Source organism: Macrosteles quadrilineatus, unplaced genomic scaffold (genome assembly GCF_028750875.1).
Source record: "Macrosteles quadrilineatus isolate MER2022 unplaced genomic scaffold, UCM_ALF_1.0 Scaffold_8__2_contigs__length_117827958, whole genome shotgun sequence".
NCBI lineage: Eukaryota > Metazoa > Arthropoda > Insecta > Hemiptera > Cicadellidae > Macrosteles > Macrosteles quadrilineatus.
This window is the reverse complement of record NW_026542601.1, coordinates 82,223,480-82,250,657: the sequence shown is the minus strand read 5'-3', so window position 1 is coordinate 82,250,657 and position 27,178 is coordinate 82,223,480. Positions and strand designations below refer to the sequence as shown.

The window sequence follows — 27,178 nt, the reverse complement described above, 5'->3', positions numbered from 1 at the left end:
TACTGTAAAATGTATATTGTTTAGTTTTTACAAAATCAACCACGGCTACATGATAATTATCACACATATGCTTGATACATCTCAAAACATAACTATAATGATTAGATTGTAAGAAATTGCATTTACGACAGTAGAATAATGGTTAGAAAACCATGATCAAAATGGCCTAGCTTTAAAAGGAATGATGGATGAATAAACCTAAAAAGATAAATAAGACATTCTATTTTAGCAAAAATTAATAAGTTATTTTATAACTTAAAAATATAAATTATATTAGAGAACAGTTACTGACGCTTATGACATGAAATAAAATAGATAAATTTTGTGCTACAACCCAAGCTTTGTCCTGTTTGGGTTAAAAATTAAACACAACAATTAATTTTAATCAATCAATCACTCTTTTAAATGGAATAAATTGGTTTATAATCATTTTGTTACCATCATTATTTTCTATGCTTTATTTCACTTATGTTGTTAAACTTTACATTCACATTCACAAGTATTTATAAACAATTGAAACCAATCATCTCAACCAATCAACATCTTTATAATCAAACACATAATGAACATAATATTGTTACATTAGATAACTATGGCAAATGTAGCATTGAAAAGTGAAATACAAAGTACTTGATTTGATTAGTTTGAAAAAATCAATAATTTGATATAACTTATATATTCCAATAGTGCAGAAATATAATTAGAACTCTAAAATTTACACTAACTCAACAATACTGCATTGTAAATTCATGACTATAAAATCTATATTTTACAATTCTACTTTACTTCGAGGATGAACTTTACTAGTATTCAATATGATTCCCCACAAAGTGTAATTCAAAACCTTTGTAACTTATCATGTACAAATTTGATCTGTCTTTGAATATAAAAAGCTGATCTACTCGATGAAGATAATTGCTTATCACTAGCAGGAATGGCTATTTGCCATTAAGATGATCTTTCGGGACATCACTGATGAAACATATTTACAGCCATACCTGATGATCCACTTCACACAACTATGTACACAAGTTTATAGAGGGGTGGTAAAATAGTCTTTGTTAGGCACTTCAATCCACCTTGACAACACTGTAAATCTTGCGGACGAACCAAAAACAAGCGAAGAAACCAATGGAACCTGCAAGTAAACCAGTTGTTAGCAGTCACAAATCTAAAGACACAATGATAAAGAAATGGTCAAATAAAAAACTATGGTAAAACTAAAACCTAGATTTTGTTGGAGTACGTAATTTTATGGCTACCCACTATCTAGGTGAGAATTGGTTTACTCACGTACCTTTACCCACTAGCGCCTCACTATACTTGCAAGTTGTAATATTTTAAGGTGTTAGAAGTTATTCAGGATGACCACAGAGCTCTTGGAAAAAAATTCAGACTTTTTCCCACATTTTCCCAACAGCAAAATCGTTCGCCAAGTGAAGGCCTACCTTTTTACTAGGGGTGAACAGGTTTCGATATTTTGGGTTGGGTCGGGCCAACGGTTGGCCCGTGGGATCGATTTGGGTCGAGGATTCATTATCTGGCCAAACTCTAATAGGAGTAGAGCAGGGCCGAGCGTATAATTCTGCAATAGCGGAAAGCACTTGTGAAGATGACTGATTAAATTGACAATTTTTTCACGATCCTGGGTGATGTGTACGGTTTTGCCGTGATCCCGGGAGTCGATGATGTCACCGAGACCAAGGAAGATGTTTTTAATTTTGTAGTGACAAAAGAAAATGTTCTCAATTTCGTCATCACCACAGAAGAAGTGCTAAATTTTTTAATGATTCTGGAAGATGTTCACAATTTTTGACAAGACCGTATACGATATTTGTGATGTTTAAACAGTGCACTCGTACTATTGACTATATACACTTTGCACTAGTGGAGTTTCATGAGGTTTGCTCAAGAAAATACAGTACATATAGCTGGGTGTTAAACCCTTCTAAATTCATCTTGAATCCGTTTAAAAAAATAATGACATAGACATCAGGTTTTCCTAGTCAAATTTTCAAATTCACACATCATTCTGGGATTCTCAGAATTCTTGATCTGTGGCCCTGCCCTGGGCCATGTTATTCAAATCCTCAGTTTTTGTATCAGTTTCTTCTGTAAGTATAGGTACTAACAATGTGCTTATAATGATTTACACCACTACCAATTGTTGTTTCTTGGCACAGAATTTCCAGTTCAGAATCGTTTAAGCTTTGGTGTTAAAAACGGCTTTGTTCTCACCATCAAATCTGAAGATTGCTGGTTAGTTCCTGAGCGTGATCGATTCTGCACCCAAATGTTCGTTCAGTGGTTTGGATGTAAGTTTTTCAGTGCGGGAATGCCACTATTGTCGCGAAAAAATACGGTTCGCTTACTAACATATAGGTTCTCTGGAAAAAAGTGGCAACAGTGTTTCTGCCCCACTGCACTACTGGGCATCGATTAATGATGCTATCCTACACTCATCTCCAATCATACTTGGCTAAAAATACCTACATTCGTATGGTCGCCATTTCATAAGAAAGTATTAAAGTAAGTAAAGTAACAAGTGGGCACTGTTGGACAGTAACAGGACCAGAATTTGGAGTTTTGCCTAAAAGGGAAAAAATTCCATGACGTAGAAAAACACAAAAACATCTCACCTGTCAAGAGGAAGAAGAGAAAAACCATGATGAAAGTGTATCCAAAGTAGAGGAAAGTAGACGCTGCATCTTCTATGTTCAGTTTGGTGACGAAGTAGTGGACGCAGTAGAGAAAGAGGTAGACGGCCGTGAAACCACTGGTCAGGAAACTTCTCCACCACCAGTGATAGTCCTGACAACCACAAAAACAAGTTGTGAATCAATAAACACAGTAAAAATCACTGGTTAAATCAATTCTGCTATTCTGCCAATAGCAATCATGACAAAAAAGGTCACCAAAAACTAACTCTCGTCTACAGTTGTTACTGGTTGACTTAAGAAGTCACGATTTAGGTGCAAACGTTACTTTAACTTTAGGCACATTTCAAACTAGATCTTTATATTTATTCATTAGCATGTTTGTATATCAGGGAGTTTGACATCTGATCTTGTTATCTAGCTTATGTTTTACATGCTACGTGCTGTGTCCTTAGAGTTAAGATTTTAAATTAGGTACAAGAACTAAAAAATATTTGGGGCAGAAAACACTTGTATGTAAGGAATAATGTCACGTAAAAACCTATTTACATAGCATTTATTTTTGTAGAACTTTGTTAATGTTAGTTGTAACAAGGTGATATCAATAATACAAGCAAACAGAAATTGATTATATAGACGTTTCAGATCATTGTATTAACATCCATACTACCAAATATAGTGGAAATTAGATAAAGCATCCAGCGATAGTTTTGGATCTTAAAAGGATAAACTTATTCCAAGGTTCAATTATTTTACTCACTATATGCTATTGTTACAGTCAAAAATTTGCAACTTTAAACCCTCACTTAATTCTTAATAGTTGTAAAATGTATGTGCAGTATGATTAATCAAATACATATCTGTCCTATTATTTTTATTTTAATGCTTATTATTAAACACTCACCTCAGCACACAAATGGAAGTAGCAAAGCAGTATTGTAGTTTCTGAACATGTTATCACCAAGATAACAAACACCAGAAACAAGAAGCCGAACATGTAATACATCTGATTTGACCTGGAACATGCAAAATGAAATGTAAAGGGTTTAAAATATCAACTTGCTGATAATAGTACCCTAATGAGATTAATTTCTACAGCAGCCTGTCCTGTATTTGACGCCCAAACAAATTTGCTATAAAAATGAAATGAAAAAGTCCTACTGTAAAACTTAGTTATTTGTTTATCCTGTAATCTACAATTATTTCTTCTCACAATCAAGACTAATTTACTACCAGTTTATAGCAGTTCATGGTAATATTTGTATGTTCCCTCCCTGTGGAAAAGTGGTTTAAAAATTGGTGAATAGCTGATAAGTCAACCTTTTGGTAGGTTAACGTTACTTATGTTAAGTGTTTTGACAAGCATAATCAGCATATTTGTTTACAAATAGGGAGACGATACAATTGTTTAGGGTTGGTACAGAATATTGAAATAACGTTGACTAGAATATTACTCAAATCTTGTTTACCATGTAGTGTGCAGAAGTATAACTAGTTTAACGTTTCTCTTACTTAGAAGTTTTATCCAAGAAAGGTTTGACAATTCCACCAATCTTTCGTAAAAAATTGATTGTCAGTTCCATGAGACTTTCATATAAGCAGATTTACTTTACTCAAATGATTATTTTCATCGATGCTATTTGGTATTCCAATAAATCCGCAGTTCGCAAAATTGCTTCCTCAAACAAGTTAATTTCATAGGCTATTGATGGATGTTAGCCTCCGGATTACTTTATAATAATTAAAGTGGTTTAGATACCTGCATATTAATCCAATTTGGCAATTTGTTGCTTTATTTGCAACTGGTTTCAAATTGGTGGAGTCATCTTCAGGCTTGCAAGGTTATGAGTTGTCTCTTCATTTGAAGGTCGTCATAGTTTTTAAAAACGGATTAACACTTATCACAAACATTGAACATTGGGCACTGACGTTTAACATTTAAAAACACACAGTACCCTTCTCAGTAATTTTGTGTGTGTTTTTTAAATGTTTAACATCAGTGCTCAATGTTCAATGTTTGTGATAAGTGTTTATCCATTTTTTTAAACTATGATGACCTTCAAATGAAGTGACAAATCATAACCCTACAAGCCTGAAGATGACTCCATGGAGATGAAACCGGTTGCAAATAATGCAACGAATTGGATAACTTTAATGCAGGTATCTAAACAAGTTAATGTTCCTGGTTCACTATCCCATCTCTAGCAAGCATTGTTTCTTTGTGTAACGTACCAGATGGAGTTCAAGATGAAGAAGAGTTGTATGAAGATACACCCAAAGGGCAACACTCCGCCCATGATGATACCGGGGATGGGTTGTGTGTAGACACTCTGGTCCGGGATTTGACGGGGAATCTGGTTAGTCCTAACCGGATGTTCAATAGCCTGCAAAAAAAAAAAAAAACTCCTCAAGTCATAGATAGCCATAAAACTCTTAATGTTTACACAAATTACGGTTAACACTGACTTTGGTTGTGCACAAATTAGGTATATCCACGTAATTTTGAGGCAAGTCAGTAAATATCCTAGGGCTACAGTTATGAAAGTAAAATTCCCACTGAATAGTCAAATAAACGTGAATGATAATTTTCAAGGAAACATCGGTTATCAGTATACTTAAAAACAAACGTGCTAAAAATTACTAGGCTATTTCATAGTTGAAAAAAAATCTTTTGATACACCCTCTAAGGTTTTTTTGTAGTGGGATGATTGTGTTTACCTTTTAGTGTGATTACCTTTATGTCATTTTTATATCATAAACTTGCCTAGATATGTTTCTCGTGTTATTCAGGCAAAGCCAAATAGGATGTGACATTGCCACTTAACAAAAAAATCATTTGCAAGTAGTAGGAGTTGAACTTAACCAGTAGTATGTTGTAACCAATATTCTAGATAACTTAACTCACCCTCTTTCTGAATCCGAAGAAAGATCCGATGAATGTGAGGGGAACAGATACACAGAACCAAAGTGACAGCAGAGCTACGAGCGTAGAGAACGGTACAGCGGCAGAACTGTCCTTGCTCCAAAGGACCAGGTTCATGATGAAGAACAACATGAACACGATCCTGCAATCAATTGAACATAATAGTCTTAGTCAAACTTAGAAAAAATTTAAACCGCATAGTTTAAGTGTCACTTGATTGAATGCTTAATGTTTTATGAGATTAAAACTTAACAACAATCCAAAAACAATAGTTTTTCAAATGTTTTAACAGTTTTTCATTGCTTATATTATAAATTTGGTTTTTCAAAGGAAGTGGTAAACTTGTTGTATAACACATTTATAACAGAGTTTACGACAAAAAGCTATAATTTTTAAACAGGTCTTTAACCTCAAACTTGGCATACGGTTGATGTTGATAACTTCTGTTTAGTAATCTGTTTATGTTTAAAATTGTAGTCGTCATACTACCAGACTACCACCAAGTCGTTTTGACAGCAAACAAGGTAATCTAAACCTATATTAGTTTAAAATTGTGTAAAGAAAACCAATTAGATGAATTTGAATTAAAATATAAAACGCAGAATTTTACGACTTGACAAAGACTTGTATTGAAACATTAGTGATACAATGATGAGATAAGGAGCAGTTGCAAACATTTAGTACAAAGCATGCCAAACGGAGTGAAAACTTTAATTAAGAACAATCTTATGCATACAGGTATAGAAACATGCAGTGGTTCTATATCTAGTCTACCTTTGACAAATAAAAAAAACAACAAAAAAAACAAGGGAAAGTTGAAAGTCCAAGTAGGCCATAGACAACAAACAAGACAAGGGTTTTGGAACATTCCCTAAGAAAACACTTTCATATTCAACTGGTGTTAAAAAACATAAACTAAAATAAAGAATGAAAACAGAAAACACATGAAACACACAAAGAGAACAAAATGTTCTTTCTTTTAGGCTCTACCCGGGATTTTTCCGAGTTAAGCTAGCTGCTCATTTTCATCCAAAAACCACAATCCTATCCTAGAGCCCTTAAACAAAACAGACCTACCCTGGTGTAAGCATAGAGGTCAGCAAAACGTTAGACTTCCACTTCTCTCCGCCGAAACTCTTGTAGACCCTGGCAGACACGTAGCCTGCCGGAGTACCCAGACAGACGTAGAGGACCATCGCACAAGTCATCAGAGCTCCTCGGTTGGCTGGCGACAGGAATCCCAGGCAGGCAAACACTGTGGAACAATAATTGAGCTTGTAACTTACATATGTTAGTGTAAGTCCATCTGTTTCCCAGTTAAAATGTATGTTTGTTTAGACAGATACCATTCACACTTAAATAGACCTGTCTACTTTAGTTTCGACGATGGCTGTTCGGAGAGTAATAGCTCGGTTTAGTTTGGCAGTTGCAGGATTATACTCCGTTCCTCGTTCAACATGCAGTTTGGAGTGTGCATAATCCATGTATTTCAAATGGCAGTTTCTGACTCACAAAAACTCTTTCATATTTTACTTTTTTTTCTCAAGTCAGTGAATTGAGGTACTTCATGATTTTTGGGTTTAAATTTAATAAATGCGCCTGCAATAGAAAAAACAAACCTTGTAAACTTACACGTATGAACTGATCAAAATCAAGCAGAGATACACAATGAGTAATAAATACCTAGAGTGACAAGAGTCATGAAGAACACCTGGATGCCAGAGCCCAGGAACACGGAGAGCAACATTCCCTTCCTGGGGGGACGGAACACATCTCCGTGGACCAGCTTCCAGCCAAACTCCTCCTGCACGTCTTCCCCAGAGTCAATCTGAAACAAAGTAAACATTACATTGGATCAGGACAAAATGCACAAGTTAGCAAACTTAAGAATTCCATAAGTCTTTACAGGTATAATATTAAGGATACAATTGTTTGAAGCAAGTTTTATGCAGATAACTTAAGTTAAAAAAAAACTTAAAGAGGGATTTATATTACTAGCCAATTTCCCAGATAGGGAATAAGCTATTATGTCTCAGGGTAAGAGCTAGACCCGGGACCAATTTACTTTTGTGTTTTTATGTCCCCAGTGGCCAAAAACACAATCAGTTGAAAATTTTTAAATATGTTTTAAGACTTTTAAGCTCGTTTGCTTTGGCAAAAAACTTTGTTTTTGCAGGTTTCATCTGTGATCAAATGAAGCCCAGCATGTACAGTGAATTTTAAAAGTAATTTTTGTCTATAACAACTTTATATACTAAGTTAAGAATATAGACACAATTCAATGTACAATTATTGAAAAAAAAGATATTGAAATGAAATTAAAAGTGCAAATTGCGTCCCCGCAAGACTCCTTCAGACAAGTGTATGAATTATAACACAATCAGATTGTTTGCTTCTGAATCCCACAGAGCATTGAGTATGTGCTTAGAAAGAGAGTTAAAAGTGCTTCTATTTACTGGCATTTTGACATAACTCATGATGTAGGATCTTATATTATTGTATTCAGTTTTGGGAGGTCTACAATGTATGTATGGGTTAAGGGAAGACAAAAACACAAAAATTAATCAGTCTTTAAAGTCCTTAAACCAAGTCTTAAACTCTTAAATTTTTAGATGACATTTATTTTTTACTCCATTAATAGAAAAACCCTAGTGAATATTAGAATTTAGAGGTAAACTAGCTGTTACCCACGGGCTTCAACCTGTTTGACTTCATAAGTTTTATTAAACTATTGATTAGTTAAGTTAAGCTGAAATAAACAAAACAGAATACAGTAATACAAACAAATAAGTACAGCTGAGGTATTTTTAACATTTGGTATATGGAAAGTTCCCTTTAAAAAGGAATTATACCTTAAAGGGCAATATATGAAATAATGGATAGTTTTGCGCAAGGTTTCTCGTCATGATAATCATTTTGAGTATATGGTTTATGGGGGTGTGACTTGTAGTTTTCTCAACATTTCATGGGTACTTTGGGATTTACATATGGATGATCGTAAGTAAATCTAAGAAAAGTGTGTTGAAATAATTTATTTTTGTAAAAAAATACAACCGACTTCAAACGCTCTAAAAAGAATGAAATAATTTCAATAAAGTAAAAACTTTTGTATTAGGCAAGCTCACGTATTTTAAGTCGGCGCAGCTCTATGATGATTTTTGATGCAAAATTGAAAGAGGGTGTCCATATTGCAGGTGACTATCTACTTACGTACTTATAACTAAAGGTGTTAATCTGCATGTCTTTTTCATAGTTATGCGTTAAGTGTTATTTTATTACCGTAATCAGAGATCGGTATTATAGTGGTATTAACGAGTATCTTTAAAAAGATTATAACGCATTTAAATTTTTCTAACTTGGAAAAGTAACGTTTTAATACTAAACTAGCTTCTTTTCCCTATCATAATATCAAACTAAATTATTTTCCTATTCATATAGAACATTTATTTGTGTGTGTTATCTTCATAATGCATTTATTCTGAAGTAAACATAAAATACAAGAAAATATTTCCTTTAATATATAAACAATAAAACAGTTCAGTATGTTTTTTATATATTTATGTTATCCAGCTACAATTTATTGATTTTCAAAATACACACACATCAATCATATTTGCAGTTTGAGCCGCGCCGACTTGAAACACGTGAGCTTGCCTAATACAAAAGTTTTTACTTTATTGAAATTATTTCATTCTTTTTAGAGCGTTTGAAGTCGGTTGTATTTTTTTACAAAAATAAATTATTTCATGATTTTTAGTGACTGTATATTTTTTTATATATTAATTGCTTGAGGATTTTCGATAAGCAAAACTGTTTGAAACAATCAAAAGTTCCACAGAACAATCATTATTTTAAAACTGCTTGAGTCACCTGTTCAGGTTACATAATCAATGGGTATGGAAATAAACATCTTTAGATATTCCTTAAGAAAGAAAGAGTTGTCCATTACATTAGGCCTAATGAAAAACTAATTGTCTTTTCTAGATACATTGAAATGTCAGACATCATCGTTTCCTGCAATCGGTGTACTTCTACATTATAAAAAGAAATACAGTAACGTCTCAAGCCTTTTGGAACAATATGAAAGTTATTCCTCAGCTACCAGCACTAAAAAATCTCTCAAAAGTGGAAAATTGGTCGTTAACACTATAGTACCTTTCGTATAGTACCTTTTGGAAAATATTATATGAAAGATTGGTTCAACTAAAAGTGGTGTAAGTCATGTAGGGGGTTTTGTTTGCTCAAGATATAGCCTAGTCGAAATTGCAAATCATCTTCCTCTAGGACTTTCCGAAGCAGGCATAATAGTATTGATGTGTTATAGTAACTGGGTAGAGAATATTAATAAACATTCCACATCTGCAAATGAAATATGTATATGAAAGATTGGTTCAGCTAAAAGTGGTGCAAGCCATGTAGGTGGTTTTGTTTGATCAAGATATAGCCTAGTCAAAATTGCAAATCATCTTCCTCTAGGACTTTCCGAAGCAGGCATAATAGTATTGATATGATATAGTAACTGGGTAGAGAATATCAATAAACATTCCACATCTGCAAATACATGTTTAGTAATTAAAATATTTAACACTTTTAAGACAATTGACGATTATGCACTGTCACACTTCTTAGGTCGTGTAAGGAATAATTGCATTTGATTTATATTTAGACCTGTTTTACGAATGCTTTGGTTTTCACAATACACCTTTATTTGTCAACAATATCATACAGCTATTCACTGAAACATATATGTTTTTGTAAGTCAGAATATTCAATACTAAAAACAGAATTACTGTATACACAAATCAGGTAAAACGTTAAAATACATTTTTTATAGTAACCAAAACAAAATGCATTTTTCTCAATTTCATTTAGGCTCCATGGCAAGAAATATTTTATTGATCAATATGAAGCAACTGTTTCATGAAGAGTTGTCTGTAGCTTCATTTAAATGGTTTCAACTAACAGCTGTAGGAATGTTATTATGATTTATTGCCTTCTCTGCACAAATGTAAACAATTGCACAAATGTAAACAAAATAAATGTTAAATATTTAAGGTTTCCAGAATTTTTCACCGAAACAAATATTATACTTAAACATAATATATAAGGTACCAAATAGAAACTCTCCTGGTTATTTTGGTGGTGGAACCACACTGATCGGTAAAAGAATCACAGAGAAATTGGTGAACATACATAGAAAAAAAAAAACATCGCCACAAACAAATTGAGAACCTCCTCCTTTTGTTGGTAGTGGGGAAGTCGGTTAAAAATCCAACAAAATAATCTAACAAAGCAGTAGGCCTATGTACATATAAAAACCGATTCTTACCAGGCACACTCACTAGACTTCTTCAAATAACCATCAACCTTAGAAGCCCTAAACAAACTTTTTACAGAAGGACAAAACTTTCACCTTCCAAGCTTGAGAAAACCAAAACAAAACACAACCACAGAGAACTCTTTAGAAGACTTGTACTAACCAAAGGCAACATAGGGTAGAAAGAATAATTTGCTTCACACCCCAAGAATGAAACATACTGAAAATAACAACAATGAAATGAAGGTAATCTTCCAGAGCACAATCTTTATAGAAAACACTTAAGTTACATAATCAACAACTTGTGTATGGATATTGTGGAGGTCCTAGCAGACATATAGTGTTCTCAAGTTAAAAGGATTTACAATTGAATTCCCCTTGAAGAAACTGTGTTGTAATATATTTGCATATTCTCTCTTTACATACAATACAATTTGATAACGACTCGAAAGGAAACTATTTGAAAATCATCTGATTTTGGTATCAATGGCACTATTGACAGTTTTACAATCTATTGACTTAATAGCAAAAACCAGCTAAAAGAATTATTTTATCTACATGTCAAACCTTTAATTAAGAGTCTAAATGTAACCTCTCTACTATCGAGCAGCATCGAAGAAGACTTCAACTAATTTAGAAACTATTTGTGACGGTTCAATCTTACTGATAGAACCAGTTCCATAATGTTCATTTGAATTTCATTTATTGGAATTTACTGTTACTTCTTGTCTAGTTTACATTCTCATTAATTTTTTAATTTGTCATTAGCGATGATGGTAAGTTTATATTTGTTTGAAATAATTGAGTTGTCCATTTGATATCCTTGCTCTAGCTAGGCTTATGCTAGAACTGTAGAGTGTGTAGGTCAGTTTGTAGGTAAAATAGGAGGCAACATCAATGAAGAGCTGAAATGCAGAGTTTGAGCTGAGCTTAAATCCTTCAAGGTTTCATATAAATGTAGTAGAAGCACTGGAGGTTTTAGCCATCAAGAATCGACAACCAATAACGATTGATTATTGGTTAATCTCACAGCATTTACAATAAGGATTGAACTAATTCTACCAATCAGTAGTAGCAATTACTGAAGAGATATAATGAAAATAAATTAAATACAAAATCTGTCTCTTAAAGTATTGTAATTTTAGATGTGATGATGTCGTGCACCCTAATATTTGTCTTAGAGGTGTGGGAAACTAAGGTTTTAGGAAAAAAAACTCAAGCCTCAAGCTTATTTGAGTCTAGTTTTTCTATTAGTGAATGGATGTCATATTGTAAGTTGATTTGTCATAATTCTTATCAAAATCCATTTTCAAAATGCCATCAGGTCGATATGAATATATAGTTAATAAGTCCCTATGAATAAATTGAAAAGTTATTGTCTTCAACTTTTTTCCTTCAACAGGCAAATTTTTATGAGATTAGTTTGGTTACAGACTAAAAGTACAAATAAATATACCTGTAAAGAGTAATTTAACTTAGCAAACTGAAATCATTTAAAGTCTCAGGGCTGATGTAGGATTGCTTTTCCAAACACCGTCAACATCTTTTATGACTGACCCTTAGCTTGTAAATCCTATGACTGATTAACCTATCCTGAGCATCCTAAAGCCTGTTTATCTTACCTGGTTGTATCTGGCGATGTCCTTGTGTAGCGTCCGCAGGATGATCATAGCCACCATACCAGACAGGAACAGCACGATCATGAGGGAGTTGAGGATGCTGAACCAATGAATGTTGGTCTGCGGCATCGACTCCAAGATATAGTCCCAGCGAGACGACCACTTCACTGTGTTGTTCTTCTACAGAGCCACACACAGAATCAGTATGAAAAACAAGTTTAAAAAAAATTTACTTCCTCATATGAGAACAACTTGAACTATTTCTAATCTATTCAGACAGGGCGGTTCAAATGGGGTGTATGTTTGGAATGTAATTAATAGTGAAATGATGTAAAAACCCCCAATAGTTATTTGTGTAACTAGTGGGCAAAGTGGCACTTTGCTGCACATGAGAGAAATGTTTACACAACAGCCGTTGGCAAGTGTGGCAAGTTTCTCGAGTGCAGCAAAGGCAGTTAGCACTAGTCATACACATTATTTTTTTCCTACAGTTACTACAGGGTGGCGCAAAAAGGATGGTCGGTTTTGAACTGCGTAGTATTGGTTGTTGGGAAAGGTTCGGGTCCACTACCGGCCGTCTGTAACTCGACCATGGTACCCAATTGGTAGCGATATGGTGCAGTGGACGGTCGAACACTGCATTTTAGCTGTGGAACAGTTTTTTGTTTTTTTTTCAGAAACAGTGAATCTTTTATTTCTTCGTAAACGGCTGTTTCGACAAAATTTTGGCGTAGCCTGTATGGGACTGGTTCCTGTTTGCAGATCAAATCACGTTAGGTGACTGCATCTCGGACAACAGGGTCCGTTGTGGTAAATCTACTGGACGGCAGTTACTCCACAAAACATGGAGACCGTATGAGCGTCAGTACTTCAAAGTCCGCTACGTTCTATTTATATATTTTTTTTAATTTTTTTTATGGTTTTATCGACATAGCCTACTAGCAAATTTGTAACTTACAAGGTTTTTTTTTGTAATTGGGAGTTTGAAAGTGTCCAGAAACGTAAGTCAGTAAAATTTATGCGTAAAATCATTTGTGTTATATTTATTTTAAAACCGACCATCCTTTTTGCGCCACCCTGTATAAATCATATAAATAATTAGTCTTTCAAACACTGAACACCTCGTTTTTAGGTTAGATTAAATCCAAACAATAAACGAAATGGTAAACGCTGCACCAGCTGATCGTAGTCGTAATATCTTTATGTGTTGCCAACCATTCCAAGCGGATTACGTGCATTATTAAAGCACGCTGTTTTGTGTTGTTTGGTTAGAATACTGGTGTGTGACAAAGTAAAAACTGCGCGCCAAACTAAGTAAATGCAGCAATTAGTAGTTTTCTGTACTAAAATCTGTGCAAGGAAGCCCACTTTGTCAGGTGACTGTAGGAAAAATAATGTTACAAATTACCGGTCAATCACTGATTTACTGCCACAAAAGGGACATTTTGTGAATCGTTGTTGTGTAAAAATTTACCGAGCTGTGTTCCTAACCTGAAAAACACTCCCTTTCCAGAAACAACGCTGAGCGGTATGTAAGTTGCCATTAGTGAGTGATTTTTACCTCAAATGTGATGCTGTACGAGTAGACAATGTCGATCGGCTCGCCATCCTTGAGTTTGTGGTCAGGTATTGCCATCGGAGCTGCATCTCTCGTGTTGCAATTGAGTCTGTCAGAGCTCTCGTGTTTTATACTGCGAGGTGTTACCTTCACAGCTGACAAGAAAGGGTACAAAATTACAATCTGCTCGCTGAGAGTCAACGTAACACCCAACAAACCTAAAAATTACTATACTAGGCTTAACTGATGAGAAAGTTTTATTATGTTCTTTAATCAAACAATACATTTTTTTTAATTTGCATTTTCCATGTTAACACTAATACCGAAACCCCGGTCTGACAGGCCCACGGGAATTTTCAAAAACGCATGTTGGCAACACTGTTAACTTGGTAGATTCCATTCCCCCAATACCTTCCCCCCTTTTCCTCCCCTACCTATTGATATAATGTTTGTTCATTTTGCATGGGTGCCATGACCTTGACAGGTTGTTTGTTCATAACATTTCTGTCTCAGAAGCCCAGCGTTAGTGCATTTTAAAGCGGGGTCTCACAGACCGAGGGTTTCGGTTTGTGTGTTAATGAATATTTCCACCTTAGAGTATTCTTTTGAAAAATCTGTAACCGTGTCTACTTACAAACAATCCGTCCTCCATTGCTCCTGAAGGTGCTGCCCCACTCCTCCCCCTCCCCACTATGATAGGTTATCACCAGGTCAACGTGGTTGAAGATGTAATATGTGTTGGGTTGGTTGTACAGTTTCTGCAATAAATAAAATAAAAATTAGTCTAATTCTGCCTAATTAACTATAACAGTAGTAACTAACACCCAGTGATTAACATGTTAATTTATAGTGTCCCTTAAAACTGTGATCTTCTCTTTTCCGAACACCTCATAAGACGTTTTTACCAAAAGAAATAGTTTCACCATGATAAGTCTTTTCAGATTCTATCGGTTTTGTTTGAACTACTGCTAACTTTCATACTATACAGTAGGGTAGCTCGAAAGATAATACGAGAAGGACAACAAGATGCCGAATAAAATTTAATGTGGTTTTTTTATCTGTAGCAACTCTGTAACAAGCTCTTCTTTCTCAAGGATTTATCACGGGCATCGTATGTTTCCTAAATGAATTAGCTCTTGAACTTTTTTTGAAGAGCTTTCTATAAATTAATTCAAATTTTAAATTATTTATTTAGTTTGATTGTATTGTGTTATTTGTTTTGAATTTTTGTTGGAAATTATTATTTGAATTATGTGTTATAGCCTACATGATTTTTTTACATTGAATATTATGAAAATCAAAAACCTGGGAATCACACGATAATAGACAAGTTATTACTATTATTCACTGTATTGTAATCATTATTAAACCTCTTCTAAATTTAACTATATCCGCATCAATTTAGTCAAGAATAAATCATTTTAATGCTGATCTTTGGTTTCACAACAGTTGTTTCATAAGATACAAATTTAATAATTCTAACCAAGATTTTCTGATCATCAACAGTACCTATAGATAGGTAGTACAAAATGTGTCTTGGGCATTCTGGTTCTACCTACAACTCTTGGCTTAAATACTCCAGAGCAAGTTTTAAAAATACATAATAATTATTGTAAACCTATTGCAGTATAGCCTATTGTAAACCAAAGTAGTATTTTTGTAAAAAATAATACTTGATTAGCCAATCCCAAAAAACAAGTCTTCTAGTATCAATTTCGGCAGAGGCTAATCTAAAACTGAGTACACTCTTGAGACCATCCATTGTGTAAACTATACAATGCTGCAATAATAACTCAGGACAAACCCAACCACTTGTTACAAGATAAAATCAATTCCAACCAAACAAAACAATTACAGACCCAAAAGTGTGCAACTATGATTTTAGGTTAATGTGTAAGTGTTTGACAAAATGCATCTTGATCACAAATTGTTAAAAAAAAATTATATTAATCCATATGCTAATGAATTTAAAATTCTGATGTGACTACGAATCTTTATGTTTGACTTTAAACATCATTCACGGCAGTCAATCATTTATTTTCACATAGAGTAGAGCCATAGACATATCACTAAAGATTAAATATTTTTGAAGTACTCGTTAGTGTTGAGCAGATTTTAACTTCCTCTTAGAAATTTTTAGTAGTTCCTATTAATTTATGCCGGTTTGATATTTTTCCCGTGTGATAATTTTATAGTTTCAAGTGAGGTAAATCTTAGAGTCTTTGTACAAGTAAGTTCGCCGAGACCACAGATGTACTAGATTCTTCTATGACCTGGAAAAAGATCAATATTTTTCCGTAACCGCAGAAGTTGTTTAAGATTTTATGGTGGCCGCAGATCTTCTTGATTTGGCTGTGACTACAGAAAATGTTCACGACACAGCTTCACCACAATATAGGGGAGATTACGCAAAATATTAATTCTATCGTAATATTACAATTAGTATTTATTAAATCAGTACTTTCCAAAGCAGTGTTATTTGGCTCGAGACCCTTAGTCAAACATTTTTCACCCTATCGGAGATTAAAATTCTGACCCATAGGCTGAAATGTCAATGAATGAAAGTGTTTCATATAATTTTGACATGGTAAAAGACCACGAATCTACAATCAGTAGCCTAACCCTTCCAGCCTACCCAAGGGAAAAAATATAGCCCTTTTTATCAAGAATAACACAACCACTCTAGTTTTAGGTTGACAAACAAAGAGAAAAATAAGGAAGAGATTGCTTGCCTTTTAAAAGGTATTAAACTTAAACTTACACTAATCATACAGATGTCTTCAGGGTGACGATGGTCCCTGACGTAGCAGCCCATCGGGAACCCTGTACTGCAGTATTGGCGGCCATCGTCCAGATGATAACACCAAGTCACCGGCATATTGTCTGTGGGCAGTCACAAGTTATGGCTCTAACACATAACGTAACGTAATTGAAACACAAATGTTGTCACTTAGGAAAAAGCAATTATTTAGCATTCAAAAAATTAAATACAAAAGTAGGTCTACTCTTTTTAAAATTATAGAATGGGTCAAATAAACTAATGGTCTTGCAGTTCATTTATTTTGTTGAGAATCAAAGAGATTTAACCTATGAGAACTACTAGTCACTATAACAATTTCTGTTTAATTTATCAAAATATAATTTAAATGATTGCAGTAGAACATCGATAATTGATTGGATGTCAAAAATCTGGACCGTCAATAATCTGAATTTGTCCCTAGCAAGTATAAAATGTTGTGTCTATTTATAAAATCTACAAATTCCAAAGGGGTAAGAATATAAATTCTTGATTTGCTGCTTAGGGTAGTTTAAGATACATTCATAAAATCACAGAGAAGTACTGTAAGACACAGAGGATACATTCAATAGTACACTTAAGTGGTGTCTAGCACAAGTCGCTGGTGTCTAGAGCAAATTCCATTCGTCGTCCCTTCCGCTCTTCTTTTACCCACACCATCACGTACTACCGCACTCACACAGAAGGAAGACCCTGTGCGCTACAACTGCTGTACAAATATTCTATGTGGCCTTTGCCGTTTGCGCTCTTCCTTGCTTGATCTTAATCTAGTATATTTCCGTCCAAACATACCAGAGGTAAAGTGCACGGTTGTCCCAAAAGCTTGTATCCTACTTTATTTTGCATCTCTGTGATAAAAACGCAATACTGACCCACAATCCAATGGTGCTGGTAGTTCAGAAGCATTCCTTTCTTCAACAAGTTCAGTTTTGACTCCGCATCTTTGTCACCGAATTTGTAACTCTTGGTGCACAAATGTTTGCAGGATTCGTTTTTCAAAAAAGTCAACTGGAACAACAAAGGTTCTTTGAAAACAATCCAACAATGTTGCTGTTATTCTCTGCAGCTTAAATTTACAAAATAAAAAAATGCCTAATTAAAATTAAGTCAAAGGTTGAAGCCATAGTAAGCAAAAGGCCTATTCCTAATTAATTTCAATATAAATATTGAAGTAAGTTCGCTTTTTTTTATAGAGCTTATTTTTTAAATAAAATATATCAATAGGCCTATGTTAAAATATTCTATCTTGAAGAGACAAATAGAATAAATATAGACTGTCAAAAAAAGGTTCCAAGATGTGCCATTAGGAGTGCCGTGTAGTTACGGAGCACACCGCTGCAGGCGAGGATCCGTATGCTACCAGCAGACGCTGCAGCGGTGTGCTCCGTAACTACACGGCACTCCTAGGGGTGGACGCCAGAACATAGGTATGCTAACCACAGCACTGCTGTTGGTCTATATTTTTTTCTCTTTGTTTATGATATAAAACTAAAAAATTGCTAATCTGTTCTAATTCTGGTTACAATAATTGACTATTGGCATAGATAAAACATACTCCCTTAGTAGATTTCTCATCCTTATGGAACAGCTGAAGACAATTTTATTGTTAGTACATGTACGGTTTATGTAGAGGTCGTGTTTTGTTTACAATTTGTTTCCCGTTATTACAGCCATTTAAAACCTCGTTTAACCAAATAATACGATCTAATCATAAACAATAACTCGTCCCCTAGTTATATAACCAAACAGTAAAGCACAAATCAAGAAATTAACCCTAAAATAATGGAAACAAAGTTTCATCGACACTAGCGCCTTTGTGTCACGTACATGAACTAGACACGAAAAACGTGCTTCAAAATTTATAATGGGATGAGAAGTCTACTTGTGTTGGTTAGTCTATGCTATTGGATACAGTTGTGAATAGTCAAAGATACAATGCTGTTTCATCATTATTGCAAATGTGTGACTAATTCACAATGTTTACCTTTGCGTTGACCAATGTAACAAACAGAACTGCCAAATGCTTATTTCACAATTTCAGACAGGCAACAAACAAATTAGGCTTTACACAACTATGGGGTAGGTTAAATTTAATCTTAAACTTTGTCATAGATTATTTATTCAAAAACTTATGTCATTGATTATCAAAATAAAAAATATTCCATAGCTGTATCAACCCAGGCTCTGCTTTTGGGTCATTCCATATCAAGTGATCAAAATAAAAAATAAAATTTTCCCTTATGTTTTTCTTTCTTGTTAGTTTTTGGTTTATTTAATATACACATAAAACCAATTTAAAATTTAGAAAAAAAATATTTTTATCTCTTTTGGTTTTTTTGTAATCTTACTTTAAAGTTCCAAAAAAAGCGCGGTTTTGCGCTTTAAGGGATTTAGGTTTTATTTAATATCTCAAGAAAGAATAAAGATAGAAAGGTAAAACAAAAACCATTCTTTTCAGAAATAAATTAGCTTTAATTTGATATACAACATGACAGTATTTCAAGTAATTGAAATTTTCAACCCCAAATTCAAAATTTTAAAAGCCAATTCCAAAAAACGCATATGATTTAAAAATTTCCAAAAAATACCATGGGTCCTTAATGTTATTAATAATTTCTGTCCAAAAATTCAAGTTGGGATCTCAATGGGATCCATATTAAAATAATTTTTTTGTATAAGCCTGCAATGTAAATAGACAAGTCGCAGGCTACAGGGCCAATAGTTACATTCATTAGCTACAAAAATGTCTGAGTAACGTAACATACAATAAAAAGCTAACAGTCTATAGGCCTAACCAGTTGTACAATACAAGTACAGTAAGCCTAAAGTGTCTACAATTTGGTAACTTCACTTTTTAAATAAGATATCAATTTCCTTTGATACAAGCTTCTTTGAGGATGAAGAGCAAGTTAACCCAGATTCAGAAATGATTGCGGAATTGAAAGAAAAATTTCAGAAAACTACGAAAAAAAGTGAGAAGTTCTTGATACTTACAACATTACCTAAAAGTTGGACTGTAAAAAAATTGAAATCGAGTTTGGTGTCAGTAATAGGATGGCCAGAATAGCTAAATCGCTAGTTAAAGAATAGGGAATAATGTCATGTCCAGACCCAAAGCCAGGAAAAACTTTAGACCAGAATGTTGTTGATAAGGTCAAAGCGTTTTACAACTCTGATGATGTGAGTCGAATTATGCCAGGCAAGAAAGATTTTGTAGCGATGAAAGTAAATGGAAAGAAAGAACATGTGCAAAAGAGACTGGTTTTGTTAAATTTAAAAGAATGCTTTGAACTGTTCAAAAAAACAGAATCAGCTGTGAAAATTGGTTTCTCAAAGTTCGCTGATTTAAGACCGAAGAATTGTATCTTGGCTGGGGGAAATGGAACTCACTCTGTTTGCGTGTGCAAAACGCACCAGAATGTAAAATTAATGATTGTCGGAGGAAAGCTGAAAGAGGTGAAGATTGATGAAGCTACTGATCTCGGCAATTACAAACAATGTTTGTCACAAATAATGTGCCAAGAAAATACTCCTGACTGCTACCTAAACAAATGTGTAAAATGTCCAGGAGTATTAAAACTAAAAGAAGTACTTCTGAACCACTTTGAAGAGGGGATGATAGAGACCACAAACAATGGGTTTCTGTGGATAGGTGTACATTTGAGACATTTTGCAAGACTGTAGAAGAATTTGTGTACAGTTTTTGTGAACAGCTTGTTGAACTAAAGAAGCATTCATTCATATCCCGTCAGCAATCCAAGTACCTACTACAAAGATTTGAAAGAAAACATTCAAGAGGATGAAGCAGTTGTAAGTTTGGACTTTTCAGAAAACTACTCTTTTGTGGTCCAAGACGAGGCACAGTCTTTCCACTGGAATAATAACCTAGCTACTGTGTTCCATTTGCTGTTTATTACAATGAGAAAGAAGAAATTAAGTATACAAGCTTTGTAATAATATCAGAATGATTATTACGCAGATTCACGACTCGATAGCAGTCTATTTATTTCAATTGATATCCTATTTAAAAAGTGAAGTTACCAAATTTTAGGCCCCTATTAGACGAGGTAGCCTGGCGACGTCGCCAGCGACCAAACTGGCTACTCGGCTTGTCAAGGGTCATTGATTCTTATGGATGTTATTACACGAGGGTAGCCAGCGACGCAGCCACACTTTGGCGACCGACTGGCTACCGAGCCCCGTCGCCACTGCGGTAGCCACTGGCTACCCATATTGGTGACGCTGCGTTGTAGCATATGGAGCTTATTACACTAGGTCGCCAGTATCAAGTCGCCACTCGGTCAGTTCATATCACGGGGGTACTTGCACACTGTTGTGTTGCGTTCTGTTGTGTTGTGAGTGGGTGAATTGTTCACTTCAGTTGATAAAATGTCTATATCAGATTCAGTCGAAGGTATTAGCGAAGATATGAAGAAAAAAGAACCTCCGAAAGGCGAACAAAAGAAAGAATCAAAGAAAAAGCAAGAAGAGCCGCCGATCAAAAGAAAGAAGCAAATAAAAAGCAAGAAGAGCTCATGAAAAAGTGTCAGAAGTTGGCCGACACAAAGTTGAACACTGAAGACTTTATTAGTGAAATCGAAAAACACCCTTGTATTTGGAACAAACTGTGCTGTAGAGGTGCTCATTGCAGTATCAGGTCCAGTTATATCATCCTTTATGAAACCTAAAAACTCGAAGAAACTGGATTGTGACATAAGAAAATAATTGAAAAATGTTATATTGTCCGCACAGAGCTCATCAAAAAGGGTGTAATATAACACTTTCGATTCTCTTGCACTAAGCATTGGATGAACGTATATTTTTCTCTTCCTCTGCCTCCTTTTCTTCAGAAGTGACAGAAGGAGAAGATTAAATCACTCATTATTCATTGTAAACATACCGTTCATAACAAGTACAAGTACAAGACAAGCACTCACAACAAAATGAGTAACGGCGGTAAAGATCTAGCTACTCAACTGGCTACTAGGTTTGGTGGCCAGGCCAGTGCGTCGCCAGCTACTGTCGCTGGCGACGTCGCCAGGCTACCTCGTCTAATAGGGGCCTTTAGACACTTTAGGCTTACTGAACTTGTATTGTACAACTGGTTAGGCCTATAGACTGTTAGCTTTTTATTGTATGTTACGTTACTTAGACATTTTGGTAGCTAATGAATGTAACTATTAGCCCTGTAGCCTACGACTTGTCTATTTACATTGCAGGCTTATACAAAAGAAATATTTTAATATGGATCCCATTGAGATCCCAACTTGAATTTTTGGACATAAATTATTAATAACATTAAGGATCCATGGTATTTTTTTGGAAATTTTTAATCATATGCGTTTTTTGGGATTGGCTTTTGAAATTTTGAGTTTGGGGGGTTGAAATTTTAATTACTTGAAATGCTGTCATGTTGTATATCAAATTAAAGCTAATTTAATCCTGAAAAGAATGGTTTTTGTTTTACCTTTCTATCTTTATTCTTTCTTGAAATATTAAATAAAACGTAAATCCCTTAAAGCGCAAAACCGCGCTTTTTTTGGAACTTTAAAATAAAATAACAAAAAAACGAGATGAGATAAAAATTTTGTTTTTTCATATTTAAGCTTCTTTTGCATAGATGTATCTAATGTAAAAAGATCAATCCTGTAAAAAATGGTGAGGTAATTGGTATTTGATCACTTGACATGGATTGACCCTTTTGATTAAATTAAAGTGTAGGCCTATAAGTTATGAAAATAATGTTATTGATGTAAAACAGTACCCACAATTACAATGGTAGTTCAAATACTTTTTTGTATAAATTTGGTAGCTTTTTGTTTATGAATTTGAACTAGGGTACTTAACAAGTGTTTGGATTAGGCCTACGCGGTATAACTTAAGTACATCTTGCCGTTGCGAAGCACGGGTAACAGCAGCTAGGGCATACCTATTAACCCTATATCTGGCATTCGTCAATTTTTTGACGTTGGAAATTGAAGTGTGAACTGGCAGCGTCAAAAAATTGACGTTTAGGACATGGTGTGTTTCAACCTAATTTTTCGGCCAGTAAACTCTCTTAAATTGCAATAAAACTTATACCATTGGAAAGATGAGGTTCTCAGGATTAATTTTCATGTATGAAACATTATCCGGCGATTATTATTTAGCCAAAAAAAGTATTCTAAAAAACTAGTGATTTGAAATTGTATACTGGCGGGAGACAAAAGTTGTGCAATCGGCAAAAAACAGCTGTTTTCATTGGCTGATAGAAAATTATAGAATTCTCTGACAAAAACAAGAGTGGTATCATAGCAACGGATATTTCGTGAACTACAACTCGTCTGTTATACGTTTTTGTCTATCTCGTTCCCATAAGGTCGACATATTATTCCAAAAAATGTCATGTTTTTGTCAATTTTCGCGAACGTGAATATGGGCATTCGTCAATTTATTGACAAATGGAAAACGCTATTATACTTTCGGCTAAATAATCATTTCTGAGTAATATTTATATGGGAAGAAAGCTATTTAGTAGTTCGTCAAATTGACACCAGTTGCAGGTCTGTACGGCGAGTATTTTTGTTCTGCGCCATGGGAGAAGTCAGCCCTGATTTCTTGAATAACAGACGTTCAGTCTGGCTCTGGCGAGTCACCATCGCCATTTTGGAAGTGTCCTTTCATTGTGTACCGGTAGCGTTATAGTTTGAAGTTTTGCTTTCTGACGTCAATAGATCGGTGGTTTTATAACCAAATGTATGAAAGTATATATTTTCTGAAAGAGCTTTTTATTTACTTTCTGATAGTATAACAATATATACTTACAATCTGTTATTTTTTATGATATTTTACAAAATAGTGGAATTATTCCCTGACACATTTTCCAGAATTTTAGTATGCATTTACATATATTTGCGTGTAGACATTTTTATTCCACTTTTTGCATAACAATGTTACATTTTTGGAAACTGCAATAAATTCCCTACAATTTGTAGGCTATATCTTGGAATTTGTATAAAAATACCAATAAAAATTTTACGCGCTTTTGAAAATGCCCAAAAATTTACGTTTTTGAAAGAAAGAATTTTACGTTTTACTTTCTGACATCTTGATTGTTTTATAACCAAAAGGTATAAAACTATATATTTTCTGAGATACCGTTTTATCCTCCTTTAGAAATTATGATATTTATTAACTTCTGATAAAACTTTTATATTTTCTATGGTTTTTTTTTCTATGGCCGAAAAAAATTTCATTTTTTAGGGGAAAAAAGTTGTTTTGGAAAACATTTTATATCTTTTTTTATTTTTTGGAACTTATAGAATATATTTATATTTTGACGTAGGGAAATAAATTTGCCACAACTTTTACTTTTGAATCAAATGTGTAGGATTTTTTTGATTGCATTATTGTGGGTTGCTTTCAAAATTTGTAATTTGCAAAAACCAAAAATTTGCAAACAAACTGTTACTGTGCCCAAACGGATTGCTAAAAAAAATACCTCTTACATCATTATATTCAACATTTAATGCTAAAACAGAATATATACATATGTATGTACTTATATTCATAAATAAATCTGTTACGACAAAAAATACGTTACAAGTACCGAGTGCATAAAATGACTCCGCCACTACCGGGCGGAAATTTCTAGTGCGCCAGATCAAGGCCACACTAAAAAACAGGCCGTAATGCTCGTCAATCATGACGTCACGATAGAAGACGGCAATGACGTAATTAAGGTTATATTTTTGTTTTCCATGAAAAGATCAAAACAAGCAGCTGATCACAAACGGCAAAAATACGTCATTGCTGTCTTCTATCGTGACGTCATGCTAGACGAGCATTACGGCCTGTTTTTTTAGTGTGGCCTTGGCCAGATCTAGGGTTAAAACTAGGCTAATTTCCGCAAATAAAAATGAACATACCGGTAGCCTAAAGTCAAAGTCAAAGTCTTTATTGCCATTAAATACAACAAGTACAATAGGCTCGTCATTTAAATAAACAAAACATGCAAAATCAAATCCATCAACAAACAATTCAAATAAATAAGCTCTAGTCAAAAAACAAAACAAGAAAACATGCACAAACCATGCAGGTGTACCTGAAAATGACTCAAATGGTTACCACCAGATTGCTTTTGTCACAGTTGAAAAATTCGGATATGTGGTAAAAAGGATTTAGAGTGAGCCAATTTTTTACAAAAGTGGAGCCTATAAAATCTAATAAAAAATAATTCTCAAATGCTAACATGCCTTAGGCCTTCTACCAAATACCTATATACTATTATCAATATTTTTATGGAACTATATTTAAGGAGACTTTACCTTATAAGGAGATGGTCTTATTCTCTCTCCAAACACTACTTGACCAAGATTTTCAGCCGGAGAATGACTTTCATCTGTCACACAGAAGTCGAAGCTGAAAAAATGGTATATTTAGTGTACCATGACTTTAAAACTTGTTGGCTACACATACTTGGTCAAAGATAGTGTCGATAGGCTATTAATATGTTTCAATGGTAAAAAATAGTAAGTAGGCCTACATAGCCTAATATAGGTAGGCCTACTCATATTCAACTTGAATAGCCCACCCAGGAAGGGACAACTACTTGAGCATTCATAACAATAACTAATTTTTGAATGTTATGTAACTTAGGCCCTATGTCATGTAAGGTAACTGAACTTTTCCAAGCCATAGTCAAAACGTAAACCATCTACCTATTAACTTAATTTAAAAAATAAGTTCAAGGATAGGTACTTACTGGTGATACTCATAAGGTATAACAGAGTCTTCAGTATTTAGTCGGTTGACGTACAGCACAACATCAGACTGCAAGAAAACAAACACAGAGTAATGTCTCTATAACTTATTTTTAAAACAAAATACAGTACAGCAGCAAATGTAACTTAAACCCAAGGATAACTTACTAGAATATGAATTAAGTTACCTACATATGTGATTATTTACGCCGCACTTAAAGTTCTGAAACTATATTCTCAAGGAGCAGGTACCGGTAACCATTCTGTAGGGGCACGTCTTTAATAGTATTTGCATTGATAAATACTTCCACTGAATAAGTGGCAGGGAAGTAACTTACTTAGCAAATTAAGTTAAACAAAATAACTTATTGTACTGTAGCCTAGTCCTATGCTTTCTGAAGTGTAGAAGTGTGGCAAGTTACTTTACTATAGCAATCAGACCTATTTAAATTACATAATGCAACTGCTGCATCACTGACTGAACATCTTAGCGTTTGACTATTATTAGACTAATAAGTTTTCAATAGCACACCTTAAGTTAGTTAAATTTGATAAATTAGCAAAATGCCTGATTTGAGTAAAAATTTCTAAAGAAGCAGTCAGGAGAACTCCTGAGTTGCACACCATAATAGACCGTATTAGAACCCTATTTCTACGTTGCAGTATCTTGGCCAGGAAGACAACATTGGAGACTGTTCGGCCATGTATCAGACCTGTCTAGCCTAAGGTAGGCCTATTATACAATCCCATTCCTGTTTAGATTAAATAGGCTGAAAATTGGGCCTAGAGGCCTGTGCCTGTGACAATCTCTACCTAGGAAGTTACCAGCATTTAGCTGTAGGGCTTTATTTATATAGGCCTATAACTTATTCAAGTAGGGCTAGGCTTATGTTAAAACTTACTTTGCAAGTGGGTGATGATTCCCCAACTTTACAGTAATTAACAGGAGCCAGACCGGGAAGATAAAATGCTTGAGACAAATGAGGATATAATAACAATATTATAAAATAAACAGAGGATCCTTTACTATCCATAATTACGTCTCTTCTTTTAGTCTATAACAAAACGACGAGGGAGATAATACAGCACCAAAGAACAATATTCAGTGGGTTGGCTCTCAAAAGTTTAGTTTTCCAAACGGTGTTTAGATTAATTCTTTTATTACAAATTAAAATGTTGCCTAAAAAGGCATTTTAAACCCGAAAATTAACACAAAACTAACATCGCACTGCCGACTGCCAACACACTTTCTTTCACTGTTTGGTTATCTTTTTCATGCATGAATGACGATCACTCACTGACGACAACGACAACAACTACCAAAGAGTAAGGAGACACCCAACGTAATAAAGTAAGGATATAACTCAATATACACAGTATCACCTTTGATCACTGAATATAAATCTCTCAAGGAATAAAATTATAGAATTTTCTCTGGAGATATAGGTATGACCGATGGGAACATTATTCTTCAATAATATTTTATCTATTTTTATATGAAAGAATGGCCAGGTTCAATCACCCTAGCCCTAGGTAGAATGTGTAGAGATATAAAGTCAATGGTAT

At 34.3% G+C, this 27,178-nt stretch overlaps 1 protein-coding gene across 1 annotated transcript; it reads right to left on the bottom strand.

Moving 5' to 3' along the window:
- LOC129001086 (transmembrane 9 superfamily member 2-like) lies at window positions 1-26,878 on the bottom strand. The gene is made up of 15 exons (XM_054428257.1): window positions 26,515-26,878; window positions 25,615-25,682; window positions 25,178-25,271; window positions 17,744-17,879; window positions 16,836-16,957; window positions 14,709-14,832; window positions 14,078-14,229; window positions 12,520-12,696; window positions 7,264-7,408; window positions 6,658-6,835; window positions 5,563-5,722; window positions 4,890-5,041; window positions 3,562-3,673; window positions 2,640-2,811; window positions 1-1,138 (listed from the first exon to the last, which is right to left on the bottom strand). The coding sequence occupies exons 1-15, from the start codon at window positions 26,644-26,646 to the stop codon at window positions 1,071-1,073; spliced, it is 1,992 nt and encodes a 663-aa protein (XP_054284232.1). The 5' UTR covers window positions 26,647-26,878; the 3' UTR covers window positions 1-1,070.
- Window positions 26,879-27,178: the final 300 nt, after the last annotated feature.

What these genes read in the sequence shown, in the direction of transcription:
- LOC129001086 (XM_054428257.1), bottom strand. Translation starts at nt 26,646, where the DNA reads ATGGATAGTAAAGGATCCTCTGTTTATTTTATAATATTGTTATTATAT. An exon ending in AAGACATCTGTATGATTAGT is followed by an intron (nt 14,833 to 16,835) that starts GTAAGTTTAAGT and finishes TATTTATTGCAG; the next exon opens with AAACTGTACAACCAACCCAA. An exon ending in ACCTCTATGCTTACACCAGG is followed by an intron (nt 5,723 to 6,657) that starts GTAGGTCTGTTT and finishes AATTGATTGCAG; the next exon opens with GATCGTGTTCATGTTGTTCT.